Below are 16,085 nucleotides of genomic sequence, written 5' to 3'. Positions count from 1 at the left end.
GTATGCTCTGACGTGAATTTTGCCGAAAGACGCGTAGTGGCCCAACATTCTTCGCGTGATCAATAAAACGGGTTGTTTCACTTTTGTTCAATTTTTTATTTAAATTTTTTTCTTCTCGTTTCCCTCATCATCACCTCTTCACGCCTCGGCGGGCTGATACTCCCCACGAGGTCGTGTTGAAAAACCACAATGCGAGCCAGCTCGTCGTTGGATCCGTCCGCCTGCTGTCGGCTACTTGCAGCAGCGGTTGGAAGCCCTCTTATGTTTGGTGGTTGGCTTCTCTGTACTCGTGTTTGCGGGACGGCAAGCCCAGTTGATTAATAGCTGTCTCCGAGCACAACATTTTCTCGGGCCAGCTCGAGGAGCATGGGGTCGTCGAAAAACTTGTTGATGCTGACGTCCTCGGAAAGACCCTTGCGACGACGCGTCTTGATCATAAAATCGCGCGCCAGATGCGGGGCAGGCGAGGGCTGCAAGGGCTGAATCACAACCGACTTGTCCAAGGGATCCCCGGAAACAATCTGCCAGTGATCAAAGACAGACAAAGCAAAGGCTTGACCTTGGGTGTGCATGCGCAAGTCCGTCTCAAACCCAAATGAATCAATGGTAGGAATCAAGGCCTGCGCGAGAACACGATCAACATGAAATAAATAAGCAAGGAACATGACATTGACAAGCGACCGAACAAGTGTGAAGGCATGCCGAATAAGGAACCGATTGATCCATACCTTGATGGTGTAGAGAGGGCTGCCAGGCTTGGGGCTCTCCTCAGTGACATGACCACGACGACGGGGCAGGACGTTGTAAATGGCAGCCACGCAATCGGCGGGGGCTTGAATTTCAACAAAGTTGTAAGGTTCCATCAAGCGGGGGGTGGCCATCAAAAAGGCCGAGTAAGCGACGCGGCGCGCAGTGGGGATAATTTGACCACCACTGCGCTGGATGGGCGTCTCAGCAATTTGTGCGTCCAAGAGTTTGAACTTGCAGTTGCGCATGGGCTCATCGCAAAGTGGGCCCTCACGCGAAGCCCATTGAAAGCCCTGGACAATGGAACTGCGAACGGAAAACAGAAGCTTTTTGTCCACTTCAGCCGGCAGCGTGTCGTCTTGGAGTACGTTGGGGCCGTTGCTCGTGGGACCAAACGACCAGATGGAGCGGGCTGCCAGAACGTCCCACTCGTACTTGGTCTTGAAAAATTCACTGACTTTCTTCTTGGGCCAGTCAAGGGAAACAATTTTGTTCTCAATGTCTTCGGCCAGGCCGCGATCAAGCGGCTCGGCAACCATGGTCAGCTTGTTGCGCTGGTTGGGAGTCTCGGCGAAGCACTTGAGAGTGGAGGTCTCCACAACCGTCTCGCAGAAACCCACGCTGGGGTCAGCGACCTTGATGTCAATCTCTGCGTACATCTTGCGAAGATCATGCATGATGCAGTCCAGGTAGAGCTCGCCAGTACCCATAATCACGTGCTCACCCGACTCTTCGACCCGAGTGGTAACGAGCGGATAGCTCTTGTTGATTTTACGCAGGCCATCCGTCATCTTGGGCAGCTCTGATGGGTTGACGGGTTCCACGGCAATCTTGATCGGTGCGGTGGTATCAAAACTGAGTGGGCGGAAGATATGTACATCATCGTCGCTCTTTGCATCAGTCAAGGTGGCCGTCTTGTTGATGGGTGCGTCGATGCCTTGGATCAGCACCCAGTTGCCGGCAGGCACCCGGTTGACCTCGATGCGGTAGCGAGCCTCTGACACATACAAGTGGGAAATGCGCTCGATGCAAGAATCCTCCGGGTCGTCGACCGTGTAGTTCTCTCCCAACACCTAGACAGTGACATGGGCACATGATCCATGAGCTGCCCTGCTGGAACCTTGAGGTGCAGAGGCGCATACAAACAGCTCCTGCCGCCCTCAAAGCGAAAGACCAGAACACAGGGGTAGTGACCATAAACAAATCGAGCACAGGCGCTGGCCCACCTTGACATCTGTGTGTGCCTCGAGGGTACCACTCATGACCCGACCAAAGGCATCGAAACGTGAGCCGTCCTGCGAAACCAGCAACTTGGTGATGTTGACCATGAGCGGGCCCTTGGGGTCGCACGTCATCATAGCACGAGCCAGCTCATCGTCCTCGCTCAAAGGCCCTGAGTAGTTGAGCTCCACCTGCAACGGGGAGCACAGAAAGTTGATGTACGAATGCAGGCCGGTATGAGGAACAAGCTCTTAGACAAGCTTGTCTGGGTGCTTGGCCAACGACAGCCATTGATTGGGAATCTCCGAGGACCCGACGACAGGAGCGTGTGACGAGACCAGTCTTCTGTATTTGCAAGCAGGGCATCGATCACGCACCTTGCGTGGAGCATTGGCCACGGGCGAAGGGACAAAGTCACGGAGCATGTCAGTAAAGCCCAGAGACTCGCCATAAAAGCGGCGGCAAACGACCTTGAGCAAAGGGCGGATGTTGAGTTTGCGCTCCTCGTGGCTAAGTGAGATGCCAACATCCCGCAGGGTGGATTCCAGAGAACCATCAACGTCTCCGACAACCTATTCAAAACCAAAAAAAATGGAGTTTAATTTTGAAGCATGGTACGATGCGAATGAGAAAAAGACGTGTTCTGCACGGCGCAACGGCGGCGAGCTCGTGGCAAACAAAAACACACCTGTCCCATGAGCTTGTACATGGGCTCGAGGATAAATTGTACAAAGGAGCGGTTGGATTTGCTGTTGGGTGGCTTGCGGACGAAGGAACGAGTTTCCTCGTTGAACCACAGGTCACCCCATAACCGTTGCGCCAGAGCAATGGGATTGAAATCGGCGGCATAGTGCTCCTGGTAGAGCTTGCTAAAGGAGAACAAGTTGAAACAGAATCCATACAGACCACTGGCAAAACACACGTTACCCTATCGCAAGGCCCAGCATGCAACAAGCCCGGACAACGTAGGACAGGCGCAAAATCAAATCACCCCGTGAGCTGGAAAAGCGAGTCAGAAGGGAGGTCAAGGCTGTGTGGGCCATGGACCGATGCCGTGGCGCCAATGCAAGATTGAAGGCTCGAAAGAAATCCGGGGGTGTACGGGGTCTGAAAAGGACTCGGACCTTGAGAGGGGATAAGGCAACGTCTTCGAGACCCTCGCTATACGTCATGACGATGCTGTTGACCTCGTCAAGGGTGTGCTTGAGCTTGTGGTAGGCGTCGGCAGGGGGCAGCTTGAGCTCAAGGATGAGGCGATCGACCTTGTTGATGATGAGGGTGATGGGCACTCGGGCCAGTGCGGCTTGTTTGATGACCCGATGCGTGTTGAGCATGACGCCTTCGACGGCATCAACAACGACCACGACGCCATCGGCCAGGCGCACCGCAGCGGTCACCTCATCGATAAAATCCACGTGGCCTGGCGTGTCCATGACGTTGACCAGATGTGATTTGCCACGTGTATCTGGCAGTACAAACGTCATGGGCGTGCTTTTGATGGACAAACCACGCTCCTGCTCGGTGAACAGCATGTCTACACGGCCGCGTGTTGTGAGCACAAGCACCGGGCAGCGGTCTTAGCGCGGTATAGGACGAAAACAAAAGAAAAATAGCTCCTTGTGGCACAAGAGCATAGTCAAGCACGTACCGCCGTAGCGAATGGGCTTGGTGGTGGCTTCCGGACCCCATTCCACCTCGTGGGTCTCCTCAATGAGCATATCCAGGAGGGTCGATTTACCAGAGTGGAGATGTCCAACAAAGGCGACGTTGCGCGTCAGTTCTGGTGTTTCCATCATGCGGGCCAAAAACCTTTTTTTTTGGATGGGATGGTTACGCGGGAAGGAATGGCAAGAAGTCCAAAGTCAGGTGACGATACAGCAGACCGGAGACCATGGCGGGGAAGCCATGAGGATGCGCGCTGGCCGCAAACTCAAAAGAATAGGGGAGGGCAAGGGGGAAAAAACGCTGCAAAGCAAAAGTCGAAACGCACTCCTTCTCATAGACGGTAGCTGGAAGCTCATCTTCGAGCTGTGTGTGAGCGACCTTGCGCACGGGTGCCACAATGGGCTCTGAGAGCATTTGTGCATCCTCGGTCTGAACGACGGTTTCCACATCAGGGCCGTAAACCTCTTCGGCGGTTGGATAATACTTTTTGTCCTCATGCAGCACGATGGCTTGACTGGCTGACACATCTGGCTCTTGATCCATGCCAGTCGCCTCGGGGATCTGCGCGCTGGCCTCATCGTCCTCATCGTCATCCTGCCGTGGACAGAGCGAGATCGTAAGGCTGACACACTCGCGCCACTCGCATCGACACACACCAACCACGAAAGACAAGTGTGATTGGCCTGTCAGGACTGCGCTTGTGTGAGTACGAACCATCATGGCGTGGGTGCGAGCCTCTTGGAAGTGCTCCTCATCGGGAAGTTCCTCGACCTCATCGTCCGAGTCCAGATCGGGACCGATGTAGTTGCCAAACTCATCATACAGGTCGTTGTCCATGGTGGCGATTTCAGGCCAGCGACTAGAGCAGACGAGGCATGAAGCACAAGCAAACGAGCCTTGAGCACAAGCAACAAGGCGCGCCACACTCTGGTCCTGGCTAGGGGGCGCCTCGGCGCGCGTGTACGGGACAAGAACGTTGACGTACGTTCGGTCGAAATGCGGCTATCTTGATGAAACCCTCCACGGAACTGATCGCCGTGGCGTGAGCTGGAGAAAGTGTTGGAGCAATAAAAGAGTGCGCAGCTTAGCAAGCGTGTCACAACGCCCACCCTCAACCAAGCACAAGCCTACACTTGCTGCACACGAGAAAAAAAAAAGAAGAAGAGGGCCATGAGATGAGACACGAGGGTGAGCCATCAGATGGCATCAAGCAAGCCATTCACTTTATCTGCACGATCCGTGCTGCATTTTCCCCCTCCCCTTCCATTCCCCGCCCCAATCTCACACACGCGCACACGCGCACACGCGCACACACACCTCCCCCTGACCCCTCCCCAGCCCACCCGTCTCCCCCCCCATCACCAGTCAGGTCAAGGTCAGTCAGTGTGCGCCGCACCGAGAGAGAGAGAGAGACTCAGCGCCGGCTCTCAACCAGAAGTGCCACCACAAGGTTAAACACAACATGTGTTGACACCTGTTTTCGGTTCGAACTAAATCTGACATTTGGTAACGATGGATGCGTAACGGCTGAGCAGTGTCCACATGTAACACGGTAATTGGATGAGATGGGGTTTTGCTTGTAAGCTGGATGAAAAGGCTGACAAGCTGGTGGAGCCATCTTGGATGGATTAGGAGGAGCTTAAGGGGCAGGCACTGGGCTGGTCGGTGTGATCCGAGCAACCCTTGATAGCACACGGCACACAAGCCGGGATGCACCGGTAACAGAACAAAGGTGGGAAAGACATTTGACCATGGATGAAGAACAGGAGAGCCAGCATGCAATCACTGTTCGCGCAAGCGCGCCAGTCGCTGGGAGAGGTCGTCCTATTAAAAACACAGCAGGCGAGCGTGTATGTGCGTTGAGGACGTGTGCGCACAAAAGACGCATCCAAGCAAGACTCAAATGGTGGGTGCGAGCACGAGTCGGCAAAATGGCAATGTCATGCGAACCTGTTCGGCGGCAGCTTGCTGGGCAGCGGTGGGCGCTGACCCCAATGCTTCTCCAAGCTCGAGCCCATGCTCATCGGCGACTTGATTGATCAGCGCATCCACTTGATCCTGTTTTCCAGCAAAAAGGTCAAAGCGGGACAGACGCGTTCAAGAGACGTCAGATACCAAGTTTCTACCACACTCGGTTCGGGCATGCCCCACCATAACTCCTCACACAAACGGCACGGGCAAACAAATGCTTACCGGAGGCATGGATTGTGCAGTGGTGGAGGACATGGCACCGTCCATAACGGCCGTTTGAACATCAAGGTCCTCGAATTGCTACGCAGAGTGACGCCCATGTGGTGAGGGAGAGGGCACCGGACCAATGGCACGAACACAGCCGAGTTGGCACACGAGCACACGCACCTGTTCAAACTTCTCCATCAGTTGACTCAGCTACATTCACCCAACCAGACCCCAGCCGCAGATGGGTGAGTTTCAGTGTGGATATGTCCATGCACAGCCACGATGCCCACGACTTGCAACGTGACCCTCTGGAGGGCGCAGTTGTGTGCTTGCAACGCGCGCAAAGGTGGGTGGGGCGACTCGACAAACCTGCGTGAGATTCATGGCGCTCATGGCACGGTCCATGCTCTTAACGACGCCCTTCATGGAAACGGACACTTTTTGCATGGTGATGGCTGTCTGTACGCGCTGCACCACGGCATCAACACGCGCGGACATGCGCAGAAACTGGGTGTGCTGATTGTGGTTGCGAATCGCGTTTTCGGCATGAATGCGGGCATTCTCTTGATTGCCCTTCTCCATGGCCTATAGGGGTTGATGCCAGCCCGCGCCGAGTCCATGAGGCACACGATCCCTGAAGCGCCAATGTACAAAGCATACGCCCAGCAAGCCGGATGACATCTGCTCGCTTGCCTTTTTGATCTTGGTGCGCTCCGACTTTTCATCCTTCTCCGCCTTCTTGGCCATGCGCTCTAGCTGCTTGACCGCCAGCTAACGGAACCAAAATCAGAGAAACGTAAGAGAGGCGAGACCAGGAGGAACGATGATGAGATCCTTGGCCACTGGTGGAACATCGGGTCACAGAAGGCGCCGCGCAAGACAGCTGACCTTTAGATTAAACATTTGCTTATCCATGATGCTGTTCGATGGCGTCCACACTTCTCAACCGGCAGACGCACTCAAAGCAAAGACAAACACGACCACACCAGAAAGAGACTGCAAAAAGAGAATGGGAGCTCTTTCGGTGGGCAACGAGCGCCGTAATACGTGTGGTCGCCGCGAATCTGAGAGGTCCTGGCTCACGTCACCTCGTCGAAACGGAAAAAAAATGGCTTGCCTGCTCTCGTCTCCCTGACGTCGTCGCCTCGCCTTGGCTGGCAAGTCACCCAGCGCCAAGACATCATATGAGAGCAGGGATATATGCAGCACGTTGCCTCTCCGTCCAATGCTCATCTAATTCACCCTGTCCGTCGCGCCCCGCTGCCCTCCCGTCCCGCTGCCATCCGCTGTTACTCCCCGCTGCCCTTTCATTCACGCTCACGTAACGCCACACACACACACACACACACACACACACACACACACACACACACACACACACACAGCTCAGTGATCATGAGCTACCTGTGCTGATTTAACTGCGTCAGTCCAAATTGTCAGACAAGTATTTTGATGTAGCGAAGCCTGTGACGATATTTCTAATTAACCCCTTTTTATTCAAGTGACGCGCATTTGCTCTCTCTTCTCTCTCTTCTCTCTCTTCTCTCTCTCTCTCCTGTGAGCAAAATGGCGGCGCGACGACAGTCGACTGGGGCGAGGGGCCGCTCCTTTCGGGAGAAGATGGCAGCCGCTGTGACGGATAATGCATGGGATCGCGCCGTTATCAAGGCAACAGACTCTACCTACGCGGCTCCAAAGATCAAGCACGTCAAGGGTCAGTGATCGATGTTGACTGACCGAGATCCGCTCGCGCGCCCACACTCACTCGATGGTGCGCTCTGTGTCACACGACCTTGTGGTGGCAGCACTGCTGCTGCTGTCGTTCCGCAGCGACGTACCACCCAACGACATTGTTGACGCCCTCATCAAGCGTGCCAGTTCTACCACCAACTGGATCGTCGTGGCCAAAACCCTGCTTGTCATCCACCACCTCCTTCGTGATGGTCATGAGGTCAGCCCCGCCCCCTTGCCTCGCCCGTCACCAGCCCCCCTCCCGACCCAAGACTGTCCTCAACAATTGGCGTCTTGAAGCAAGCTCATGCATCTCCTGTGTCGGGTTCCAACTTGCTCGCAGCGTACCTCAAATTGCTTTGTGACGCGCGCGACTCATCTCGAGCTGGATGATTTTCACGACACCAAGGCCCCATTCGGCGAGGCTTTCAGCCTAATGGTGCGCTTTTATGCCAAGTACATACGTGCTAAGCTGCAAGCTCAGCAAAAGATGGGCTACGACGTTTGCCATGCACGCACTGGGTGAGATCTCGTTTCGCTTGGCCCCGCCCCCAGCCCCAGAGCACTGCAGCCCATAGCCTGAGGGGCGTGCTCGTGCAAAACTGCCGACCAGCTGGCTTCTCCGTCTGGCTCTCCAAGCCCTATCCTGCCATGCTTATCACGTGGGCTCATGCATTCACTTACAGAAACAAGACATCCTTCTATCACACTGACAAAACGGATGCGGTATGTCAGGTGCCGATCACACACCACAGTGTCACGGGTTTCCCCGACTCCTCCACCTCCATCTGCACCTGGCCCGCTGATCGAGACCATGCCCGTTGACTCGCTCATTGCTGCCACCATCATCAACCCCCTACCATGTATAGCTCCCCGGGACGGTGCAAACCCTACAAACACTAACCGAGGCTCTACTCGACATTCTTCGAGCTTCTCGAGGCATTGAGGGTCGGACACCCATCCCTGCTCCCGTGCCGCAATCCCAGCTCCTTCAGGATGTTATTCTGCAAGAAGTTTTTCGCCTGTGCTTTAACGACAGCATGCGACTGTTCGTCTGCCAAAATGACGCCATGCTCAATGTTCTTGGTACGAATGCTCGCATAGCCTCACGCGTCTTTAGCCGTCTCCTTGTCAGCCCGTGATAGTCATTCTCATGGTGTCAATACCACTTTTCCGTTTAGAGCGCTTCTTCAAAATGAGCAAAACCGAGGCTGCCGCCCATCTGGCCCTCTACGAACGTTTTGCTCAGCAATGCATCGACATTGACCAGCTGGCCTATTTGTGTCACCAATCTGGACTTCAAGACCAGCGTGACATTCCTGCCCTGGCCGAGGTAAGGCCGGTCATCCTCCTGTTTCGCCGGTTCTTGGTCGCCGTGCCAAGTGCTTGGTGTCATGCGCTCTCTCCTTTGTCGATCCTTTCTCGGTTGTTGTTGTGTTGTGTTTTACTTTCTTTCTTTTCTTTTCTTTTTTTCTGGAATTTTGAGATAATTTTCTTGTTTTCGTTTGCACATCAATGTTAGGCGCCAACCTCGCTCCTCCCAGCACTGCGACAATTTGTTGAGCAGTACGGCACAAAGACGGCTTCCGAACGCCAGGCCATGACCCAGGCAGCACACGGAGAGATGACCGCCCACTCCACAACCATGAGTCACATGGATTCTCGCGTCCGGATAGAGATGTCTGAAGAAGAAACTGAGGCATAATTCGAGCAACTAGCATCCTCGATTCATCGTACTTGCAACCACCATCGCGTTCGGGCGCGTCCGAGTGATATTATTACCCATCAGCCCATTAAGCCTTCTCTCGCGTGGACATTTCGTGCAAGGTGCAAATGACAAGAGTGCACATCCAATTTAAACAACCAAATTTTCAAATTTAATCTGAATTCACTTTTGACCTTTGAAAATTGGATGCATCCGCCAGGTGCCGTGACCAGAGGGAGCGAGCGCACGCGTCATGTACATCCATGCGCCATCGTCGGCCACAAGCAAGGCATCAATATGAAAAAATTATTCACATGTCAATTTCATAAACGGGACGCTTGGGTATGTCACTGGGGATTTCGTATCTGGCTTTGACATTCCATTTTGTTGCTGCTTGAAAAGGATACGAAATTGAAATTGACTCAGAAATGCAGCGGTATTCTGCGTGCAGTGTCGAAAACGCCCAGTCTTAATGTATATTAGCCGACGAATGAACCATCTTGCTTTGTTTTACCAACATGCTTGTCATTCCGTTTGGTCGACAGTGAAAACTACCATGTGATCTTGAATTCGAACGCATACATTGACAACTGGCAACTGGGCCTCGACATCTAAGGTCCTTCCTCCCGCCCGCAGCAGACAAACACGGCTCTCAGGCCATAGCCACCCGATCGTTGATGAGGTCAGGCCGGCAGCAATGATTGCAGCCCGTTGGACAAAAATTTTCCTTCGCAAACCATTCTCGCATGCACTCTTGATGGCCACCGTGGGCACAGGCCTGCAGAAAGCACGACCAGTTGGGTGTGCGTGAGCCAGCGTTTGATATTCTTGCTGCAATCTGCGCCACGAGTAGTTGCTGATCAAAACTTACTTGGCACCAGCTGGCAATGCCTCGGACGACCTGGTGGCAAATGGCACAGATGGCTGCAAGAAGCATGCATGCAATGAGCAAAGTGGCAATCAAGACCATGACTCGAGCATGCCTGCGTTGCCCGCTTCGGAATCGAGTTCAAGGAAGCATCACCGTACAAGGAAGCCGACAGAGCGGACAGACACCGCCAGCTGGGATGGTAGTGGCGCCCTTGGGGCCGACGCAGGTCAAGCACTCCTGGCCCATGGCGGGGGGATTGAGATCGCGTAGCTCCTCTAGCGTGCTGGCCTTGAGGATCGCCGTCCTATCTCGCGTGCCACCCATTGCATGCCTCAGTCAGGTATATGCAAGCTGATGACCAGATGTGCATCCGGTCTGATAATGGATGCGATTCCAGTTGTGCCAGATACTGACCTCTGAAGAGACATGCCCAACTGCATCAACTGTTCACCATAAGCCATGATGCATTGTCGTTGCAAAGCTGGTTCAAAGCCTTCATCCACCTGGTTGCCAAAAACAACCAACAGGTGGGAGCACCTAGTAGTACAAGGACCAAAAAAACAAAAAAAGAAAAAAAAAAAAAGAAAAGAAAAGAAATGACTCTGGGGGCTTTTGTTTTGATCGCACGAGCTTCACTTCAACGCAGCTGCCTCGGAATCTCGGCTCAAACGCACATTTGCACGTCACCCTGGTCCGCATAGAAGCATAACGTCGCGGATAAAATGGACCCAACAGGAAAGTCTTGCTGCACTTCGTTGTGGTTGACAATGCGCGATCCCGTGTTGCGCGCTAGAATTTCTGGCACAAAAAAGCCCTCGGAACCCGCTACGAACGAGATGTCACCAAGGCTTGAGGATGTGATAGTGATTGGGCATGCGCCGGAGAGGATTGAAGGCAACAGACGTACAGAAAAATTCGTGTGCCGCTTGAGGGAGTGATTCCTCTTCTCCACCCGAAGACTCATCTTCTGCTGCCAGATATTGCCTCCTTCCAAACGCCTAAATGGAGAATCCTGTTACGCATAGAGCCAAGACAAGGCAAACACAGTCGCGTGCAGCGACAGGAGCACGTGGTCATCGCTAAAAACAAACCTCCTCTTTCAGGTCAGACACAACAATGTCTCGCGATGACTCAGCCTCGTGGAGCATCGTTGGATTTGCTTGCTCGGGCTCGCGAGGTTGCTCTGTGGGAGCTGTTGGGGCAGCGCTAGATGTTGGTTGAGAACAGTGAGGCGCCAGCGGAGCAGGCGTGAGGCGCGATGACAAGCTCGGTACAGTGCCAACGCGCCATGAAGAGAACTGCCGATACCAGTGTACCTGGTGGAATTCAAATTGGCCATCGAGGATTGACGCGGAGGTGATACAGCTGTTACGAGCAAGCAAGCAGCCAAGGCCTCCCACGTCTGTTGCAACGGTAGACGACATTGTAAGCGGCACTTTTCAAGAAGATGGAGATTATCCCGGTCTGGTCAAACGTTGGTTATTGGCTTCAGATCAAAAACCTACCAAAGCGAGATCCTCGCGCTCCACCGCACGCGCCACGGCAGCGTTTCGTTTGCAAAGTTCCCGGCGCTCGTAGCCCTTCAGCACGTAGTTGCACGCGAGGTAGCGTAGGGCAGCCAAGCGCTCCTGCTCAGACAACAGGAGTTTCTGGGCAGCTTGCGACATTTCCAAGCAGCCCAGTCTGTTAGGCTTGTCCGAGGTTGGGTGTAGCGAAGACTGAGAGCCATTTTTGTTTTGGCTGTGAGCGTGGCGCTGACTGCTGGCCGCTTTGGCATTGGCGGGAACGGCATGCGATGACGATGTTGCTGATGGGCGCATGGTTGCCGGGGGCGGGGCCGTCTCGGGTGGAACGGGGACTGTGACCTCAATCATGCTTTCCGCCATTTGTTTAGGGGTGGTGTCGGCAACAGTCACGCGGTCACGCAAGAGGGAGCGTCGCTTCACCGTGGACTTGGCTGCGGCGGCCGCAGCCGGTTGATTACCTCTGCACGGCCCAAAGTGCACAGAACCAGAGATAATGATGGCAGATAAACGTGAGCCTGCGATCGAATCGTTTGTCTTTATTGGCTCTGATATTCTGGCACGGGTATTTGGGCTATTATTAGCTCGCAGGAAGGACCGTACTTGAAGGTAGCAAAGGCTAGATCTGCGCCCCAGGCAAAGCCAGCGCACTGCGCTTCCAGCTCATGGCGAGGTTCGTAGCCGCTGGAAATGGAATGGCGAACGACCAAGCCATCCTAGCATTCCAACAAGCATGATGAGTGAACAGGGAGCGGCGAAAGGCCTGAGGGTAAGAGGGCGCAAGTCTGCGGCGAAAAGAGGGAATGCTCTTGCACTTGCCTTGTAGCATGCCAGCATGACATCACGTCCATCTTGACCCCAGAGGAAACCAGACACGGGCTCGCCAATCGAGGCCGCAGCGGCTGGGGTGCTTGGGGTGGGCCGCATGTCTCGTGGCCGATGGAGTTGTAGAGTGGGAAAGTAGGGGCGACTCAGGTTCCAGACATTGATGATCGGGTCATTGATGAAGGCACAACTACAGCGGCAACATGCCGGTCAGACCGTTGCATTTGCTGGCTTGGAACGGTTGTCGCAGCCAGACGGACGAGCAGGCGGCGCACCTGGCTAGATGATCCTTGAAAAGGGGGCGCCACAGAACCTGCTGGACCGATGCGATGCTGAAGAGGCGCCGATCATACGAGGTTGGGTTTTCCACGTCCCTGCTCATCACGTCAAAAGACGCCGCAAGCAATCAAAAATGAGCGAGAGGCTGTAGTGTGGGGCGGCACGACAAGCAGAGCTCTGAGAGAAGAAGGCGGGGGCAGTAGATACGGACAGGATGCGAATGCTTTGGTCACGACCACCGCTTGCTAGGCGACCCTTGGTAGTAGGATGCCAGGCCACGGCGTAGCAGGGGCCTTGATGTGACTTGAAGCGGTGGAGCGGCCGTTCTTGACGCACATCAAATATGTGTACCTCACCCGACTCGAGAGCAGCCGCAAAATGCACACCGTCCGTGCTGGGCGAGTAAGCAAGCTAGCCAGAGGTAGGTGAAGGATACCAGAGGCAAGTGACAGGATAGGCGCAATGATTCAGGCCGCCGTTTGTCAAGAGCGCAGACATGGTTAATTCGACGTTGTCAAAGACGATTGAAAGTGGATTGGTATGTTGAGAGATCGTTGACAACAGAATGCATGGGAGATGGTGCATCACAGCACAGGAGGGCCATACCTTGCGAATGGGATCTCTGGTTTTGAAAGCCGCGCTGGCGCTGGGGCCACGAATGTCCCAGAGCGTGCAAATGCCGCCCTGACCACCCGCCAGCAGCTCTGTGGCTCGCGTCGGCGAAAAAGTAACCGTGTTGATGGCACGGCCTTGCGCCTCAAGTACCGTTCGCTAAGGGTGCCATGAAAGCAGCGTTCCGATACATGGTTGGTCAAGTGTGTGTGTGTGTGTGCGCGGGGAGGTTTTGTAAGCTGGATGCCTAGGCAGCAAACATGCCCAGAGAAAGAGGCATGACTGACGTTGATTGGGCCTTTCTCGGCTATGTTTACATCCCAGAGGACGACAGAGCCACTGGCGGCACCGGTGGCAACATGTTCGCCTATGGCAGGGGCGGAAAGCAGGCTGAGATGACATTTTGGCACAATCTGCCCGAGCGGTGCCGTGAGTGCGAGCCAAGCAGGCCCACGTACTGCCAATGGTCTGCCAGGCAATGTCGTTACAGCTATGGTCCAAGTTGGAGCGACCACGGCGCAGGTTGTTCTTCACCAGGAGCTCATTGGCGTTGGCATCATAGGTGATCAACTGCAAAACTGCGGAGGCAGATAAGGGGGGTTGAGGACAGCAAGCGCAAGCGCTCATGCAGACCAAGATCGGACACTGGGCAAGCGAGGAAGCGTGTAGGTTCATGTGCTCATGTGGCCATGATGTAGCTTGAATCAAGCCTTGCTACGCACTTTCGCGGCCACCCACGATGGCGTAAGTGCCGTCTTTGTTGGCACAAACGGCGTTGAGGCTCTTGGCCAGCCAGAGCTGAGCCGAAGAACGGGTGGTGTTGGGCGCATCGCGAAGCAGCTTTTGCGGTTCAGCCTGCCACGAGTGATTGATCAAGTCTTTAAAAGCCATGCTGCCCCACTCCCAATCACCGTGTGACCACCACTAAGCAACCCCCCGCCCCCGCCCCCGCCCCTCCAATCCCGCCAGATCCACAGCAATCACAAAAAAAAAAAAAAAAAAAACACCGGGAGATCCCCCTTCCCCTCCCCGGCACGATCAGTACGCTCCTTCTCCGCCACCACCGTCTTGAGGCAAGCAGCACCAGCAGCACTTTTGTCAGACAAAATGTCACAAAGAGAGAGAGAGGGGGGGAAGTATTTTACATATGAAAAAGCATCAGAAACCTGTAAGTGTAGATTTGGTCACAGATTCCTTTGCACCTTGTGTATGTATGTGTGTGTGTGTGTGTGTGTGTGTGTGTGTGTGTGTGAGATATTTTTTTTCATTTCTTGCTGATTCGTGGGGGACCCGGGACCGGCCAGTGTTGCCCCCGTCAGTGTGCTGAAGCGCTTGTCTGTTGTTTCAAGTCGGTGGTTTAGAGAGCAAGTAGCCGTGTCGCGTTGAGCGGGGCTGAATCGGTGAGATGAGTCTCAATTTGGAAAAGCATTTAAACCCAAAGAAGCAGGTCGAGCGACCCAAGAAGGAGTTTGTCCAGTTTGCCAACGAGAAAGAACGTCTGCGATGGCAGGTCAACAAGCTCATGGAGCACCCGGTACGTACGCATGCCGTCTGCGAGGACAGCCCATTTGGTGGAATGGGAATTTTTCTTTTGTTGACGAGGCTGAGGATGATGTGGCTGGCAGCCAGTCCTACATTGGAGGTTGGCCGGCACCTGCTTGACCTTGCTCTCCATCTCCTCCTTTTGGGTTGATCAGGAGCGGGAGTACGAGCTTCCCGAGCCGCCGCGCGATGCCCGGGCGCCAAAGATCCTCGAGTTTAATCCCAACATCCACGGTACAGCTACTTTGCCATGCCACAGCGCAACAGAAGTACAGGAGCGGAGCTTGCTTTCATGTCAGTTGTGGTGCCTACTCTCATGTCGACGTCACACCTTGTTGCCTTTGCAGGATCAACGGCCGGTGCCGGCAGTGGTGAATTTCACGTGTATCGCGCCGAGCGTCGTCGCGAGGAACGGCGTCAAGAGTACATTGATAGCAAGGAAAAGGAGGTGTGTACCATGGCTTGGCATTCCAGCTGTCGATCTCCAGTCTTTCCACCCAAGTCTTTGCCTCAACCTCGAGCTCATGTCACCTTGCAACCAATGCCTGTTCTTGGGACACAACAGCGCGCGGCCGAGCTGGCCTTTTCCGTCAAGGAGGCCGCTCTCAAGGCCGAGGCTGATCGAAAGACGTCCAAAAATCGCGCCAAGCGCCAAAAGGCCAAGCTGCGCAAACTCCAGGCTCGTGCCGGCGAAAAGGAAGAGGGAGATGATGGCCGCTTGGCCGCGGCCATTATCAAAAAGGCCAAAACCACCAAGTAGTCAAATTGCCAACAAGCTCATGACAAGGCAGATCAGTACGCTTTGGACTCATGCTTTTTGATTTTACATGTGGAAGCAAGTTTACGGCCATCCTTAAACGACGATAATTGACCTTGACGCGTGTGTACATGAGGGCTTATACCCTCAGAACCAGCACTGACCCAAACGCCCCATAATGTTTGCTCATCGATTCAGCAAGCGACAGTGAGCACGGAAAGCCAAAAGGAAGAAGGGAAATAAAACCAAGAAAAAGAAAAAAAAAAGAAAAAAAAGAAAAAGAACCGAACAGATTCGACGTCAAGAACGAGCTTCGGGAAAGAAAAACAAAACAGAACAAAACGGATGCGGTTTCATTCAGTCATGCAAACTTGTTGCAGACACGAAGGACCCTCATCGAGGGCGTGGACGAGCGAAACTAGAACTGAA

At 54.2% G+C, this 16,085-nt stretch overlaps 5 protein-coding genes across 5 annotated transcripts; 2 read left to right on the top strand and 3 right to left on the bottom strand.

The window, feature by feature from the left end:
• Positions 1-74: 74 nt before the first annotated feature.
• Positions 75-4,470, bottom strand: MONBRDRAFT_39046 (uncharacterized protein; the record flags this gene model as incomplete). Its single annotated transcript, XM_001750119.1, has 9 exons — positions 75-620; positions 729-1,820; positions 1,974-2,159; positions 2,346-2,540; positions 2,657-2,896; positions 3,093-3,502; positions 3,617-3,777; positions 3,959-4,227; positions 4,348-4,470. 9 exons carry the CDS (start codon positions 4,468-4,470, stop codon positions 318-320), a joined length of 2,979 nt encoding a protein of 992 aa, XP_001750171.1. The 3' UTR covers positions 75-317.
• A 773-nt stretch (positions 4,471-5,243) lies between these two features.
• Positions 5,244-6,902, bottom strand: MONBRDRAFT_39045 (uncharacterized protein). The gene is made up of 7 exons (XM_001750118.1): positions 6,700-6,902; positions 6,472-6,582; positions 6,181-6,396; positions 5,992-6,021; positions 5,827-5,904; positions 5,584-5,691; positions 5,244-5,457 (listed from the first exon to the last, which is right to left on the bottom strand). Exons 1-7 carry the CDS (start codon positions 6,724-6,726, stop codon positions 5,416-5,418), a joined length of 612 nt encoding a protein of 203 aa, XP_001750170.1. The 5' UTR covers positions 6,727-6,902; the 3' UTR covers positions 5,244-5,415.
• A 677-nt stretch (positions 6,903-7,579) lies between these two features.
• MONBRDRAFT_29699 (uncharacterized protein) lies at positions 7,580-9,247 on the top strand (the record flags this gene model as incomplete). Its single annotated transcript, XM_001750161.1, has 6 exons — positions 7,580-7,762; positions 7,886-8,064; positions 8,229-8,268; positions 8,412-8,628; positions 8,724-8,875; positions 9,065-9,247. 6 exons carry the CDS (start codon positions 7,580-7,582, stop codon positions 9,245-9,247), a joined length of 954 nt encoding a protein of 317 aa, XP_001750213.1.
• Positions 9,248-9,800: 553 nt separating this feature from the next.
• On the bottom strand, positions 9,801-14,248 carry MONBRDRAFT_34454 (uncharacterized protein; the record flags this gene model as incomplete). The annotated part of the gene is made up of 17 exons (XM_001750117.1): positions 9,801-10,025; positions 10,119-10,171; positions 10,277-10,422; positions 10,533-10,655; positions 10,793-10,943; positions 11,022-11,130; positions 11,210-11,324; positions 11,435-11,520; positions 11,624-12,104; positions 12,245-12,357; positions 12,482-12,656; positions 12,742-12,840; positions 12,957-13,156; positions 13,352-13,516; positions 13,645-13,724; positions 13,816-13,935; positions 14,080-14,248. The coding sequence occupies 17 exons, from the start codon at positions 14,246-14,248 to the stop codon at positions 9,900-9,902; spliced, it is 2,511 nt and encodes an 836-aa protein (XP_001750169.1). The 3' UTR covers positions 9,801-9,899.
• Positions 14,249-14,640: 392 nt separating this feature from the next.
• MONBRDRAFT_34453 (uncharacterized protein) lies at positions 14,641-15,782 on the top strand. The gene is made up of 4 exons (XM_001750160.1): positions 14,641-14,891; positions 15,055-15,133; positions 15,247-15,347; positions 15,465-15,782. Exons 1-4 carry the CDS (start codon positions 14,763-14,765, stop codon positions 15,657-15,659), a joined length of 504 nt encoding a protein of 167 aa, XP_001750212.1. The 5' UTR covers positions 14,641-14,762; the 3' UTR covers positions 15,660-15,782.
• Positions 15,783-16,085: the final 303 nt, after the last annotated feature.

Source organism: Monosiga brevicollis, genomic scaffold, assembly GCF_000002865.3.
Source record: "Monosiga brevicollis MX1 MONBRscaffold_37 genomic scaffold, whole genome shotgun sequence".
NCBI classification, from domain to species: domain Eukaryota; class Choanoflagellata; order Craspedida; family Salpingoecidae; genus Monosiga; species Monosiga brevicollis.
This window is presented reverse-complemented; position numbering and strand designations above follow the sequence as displayed.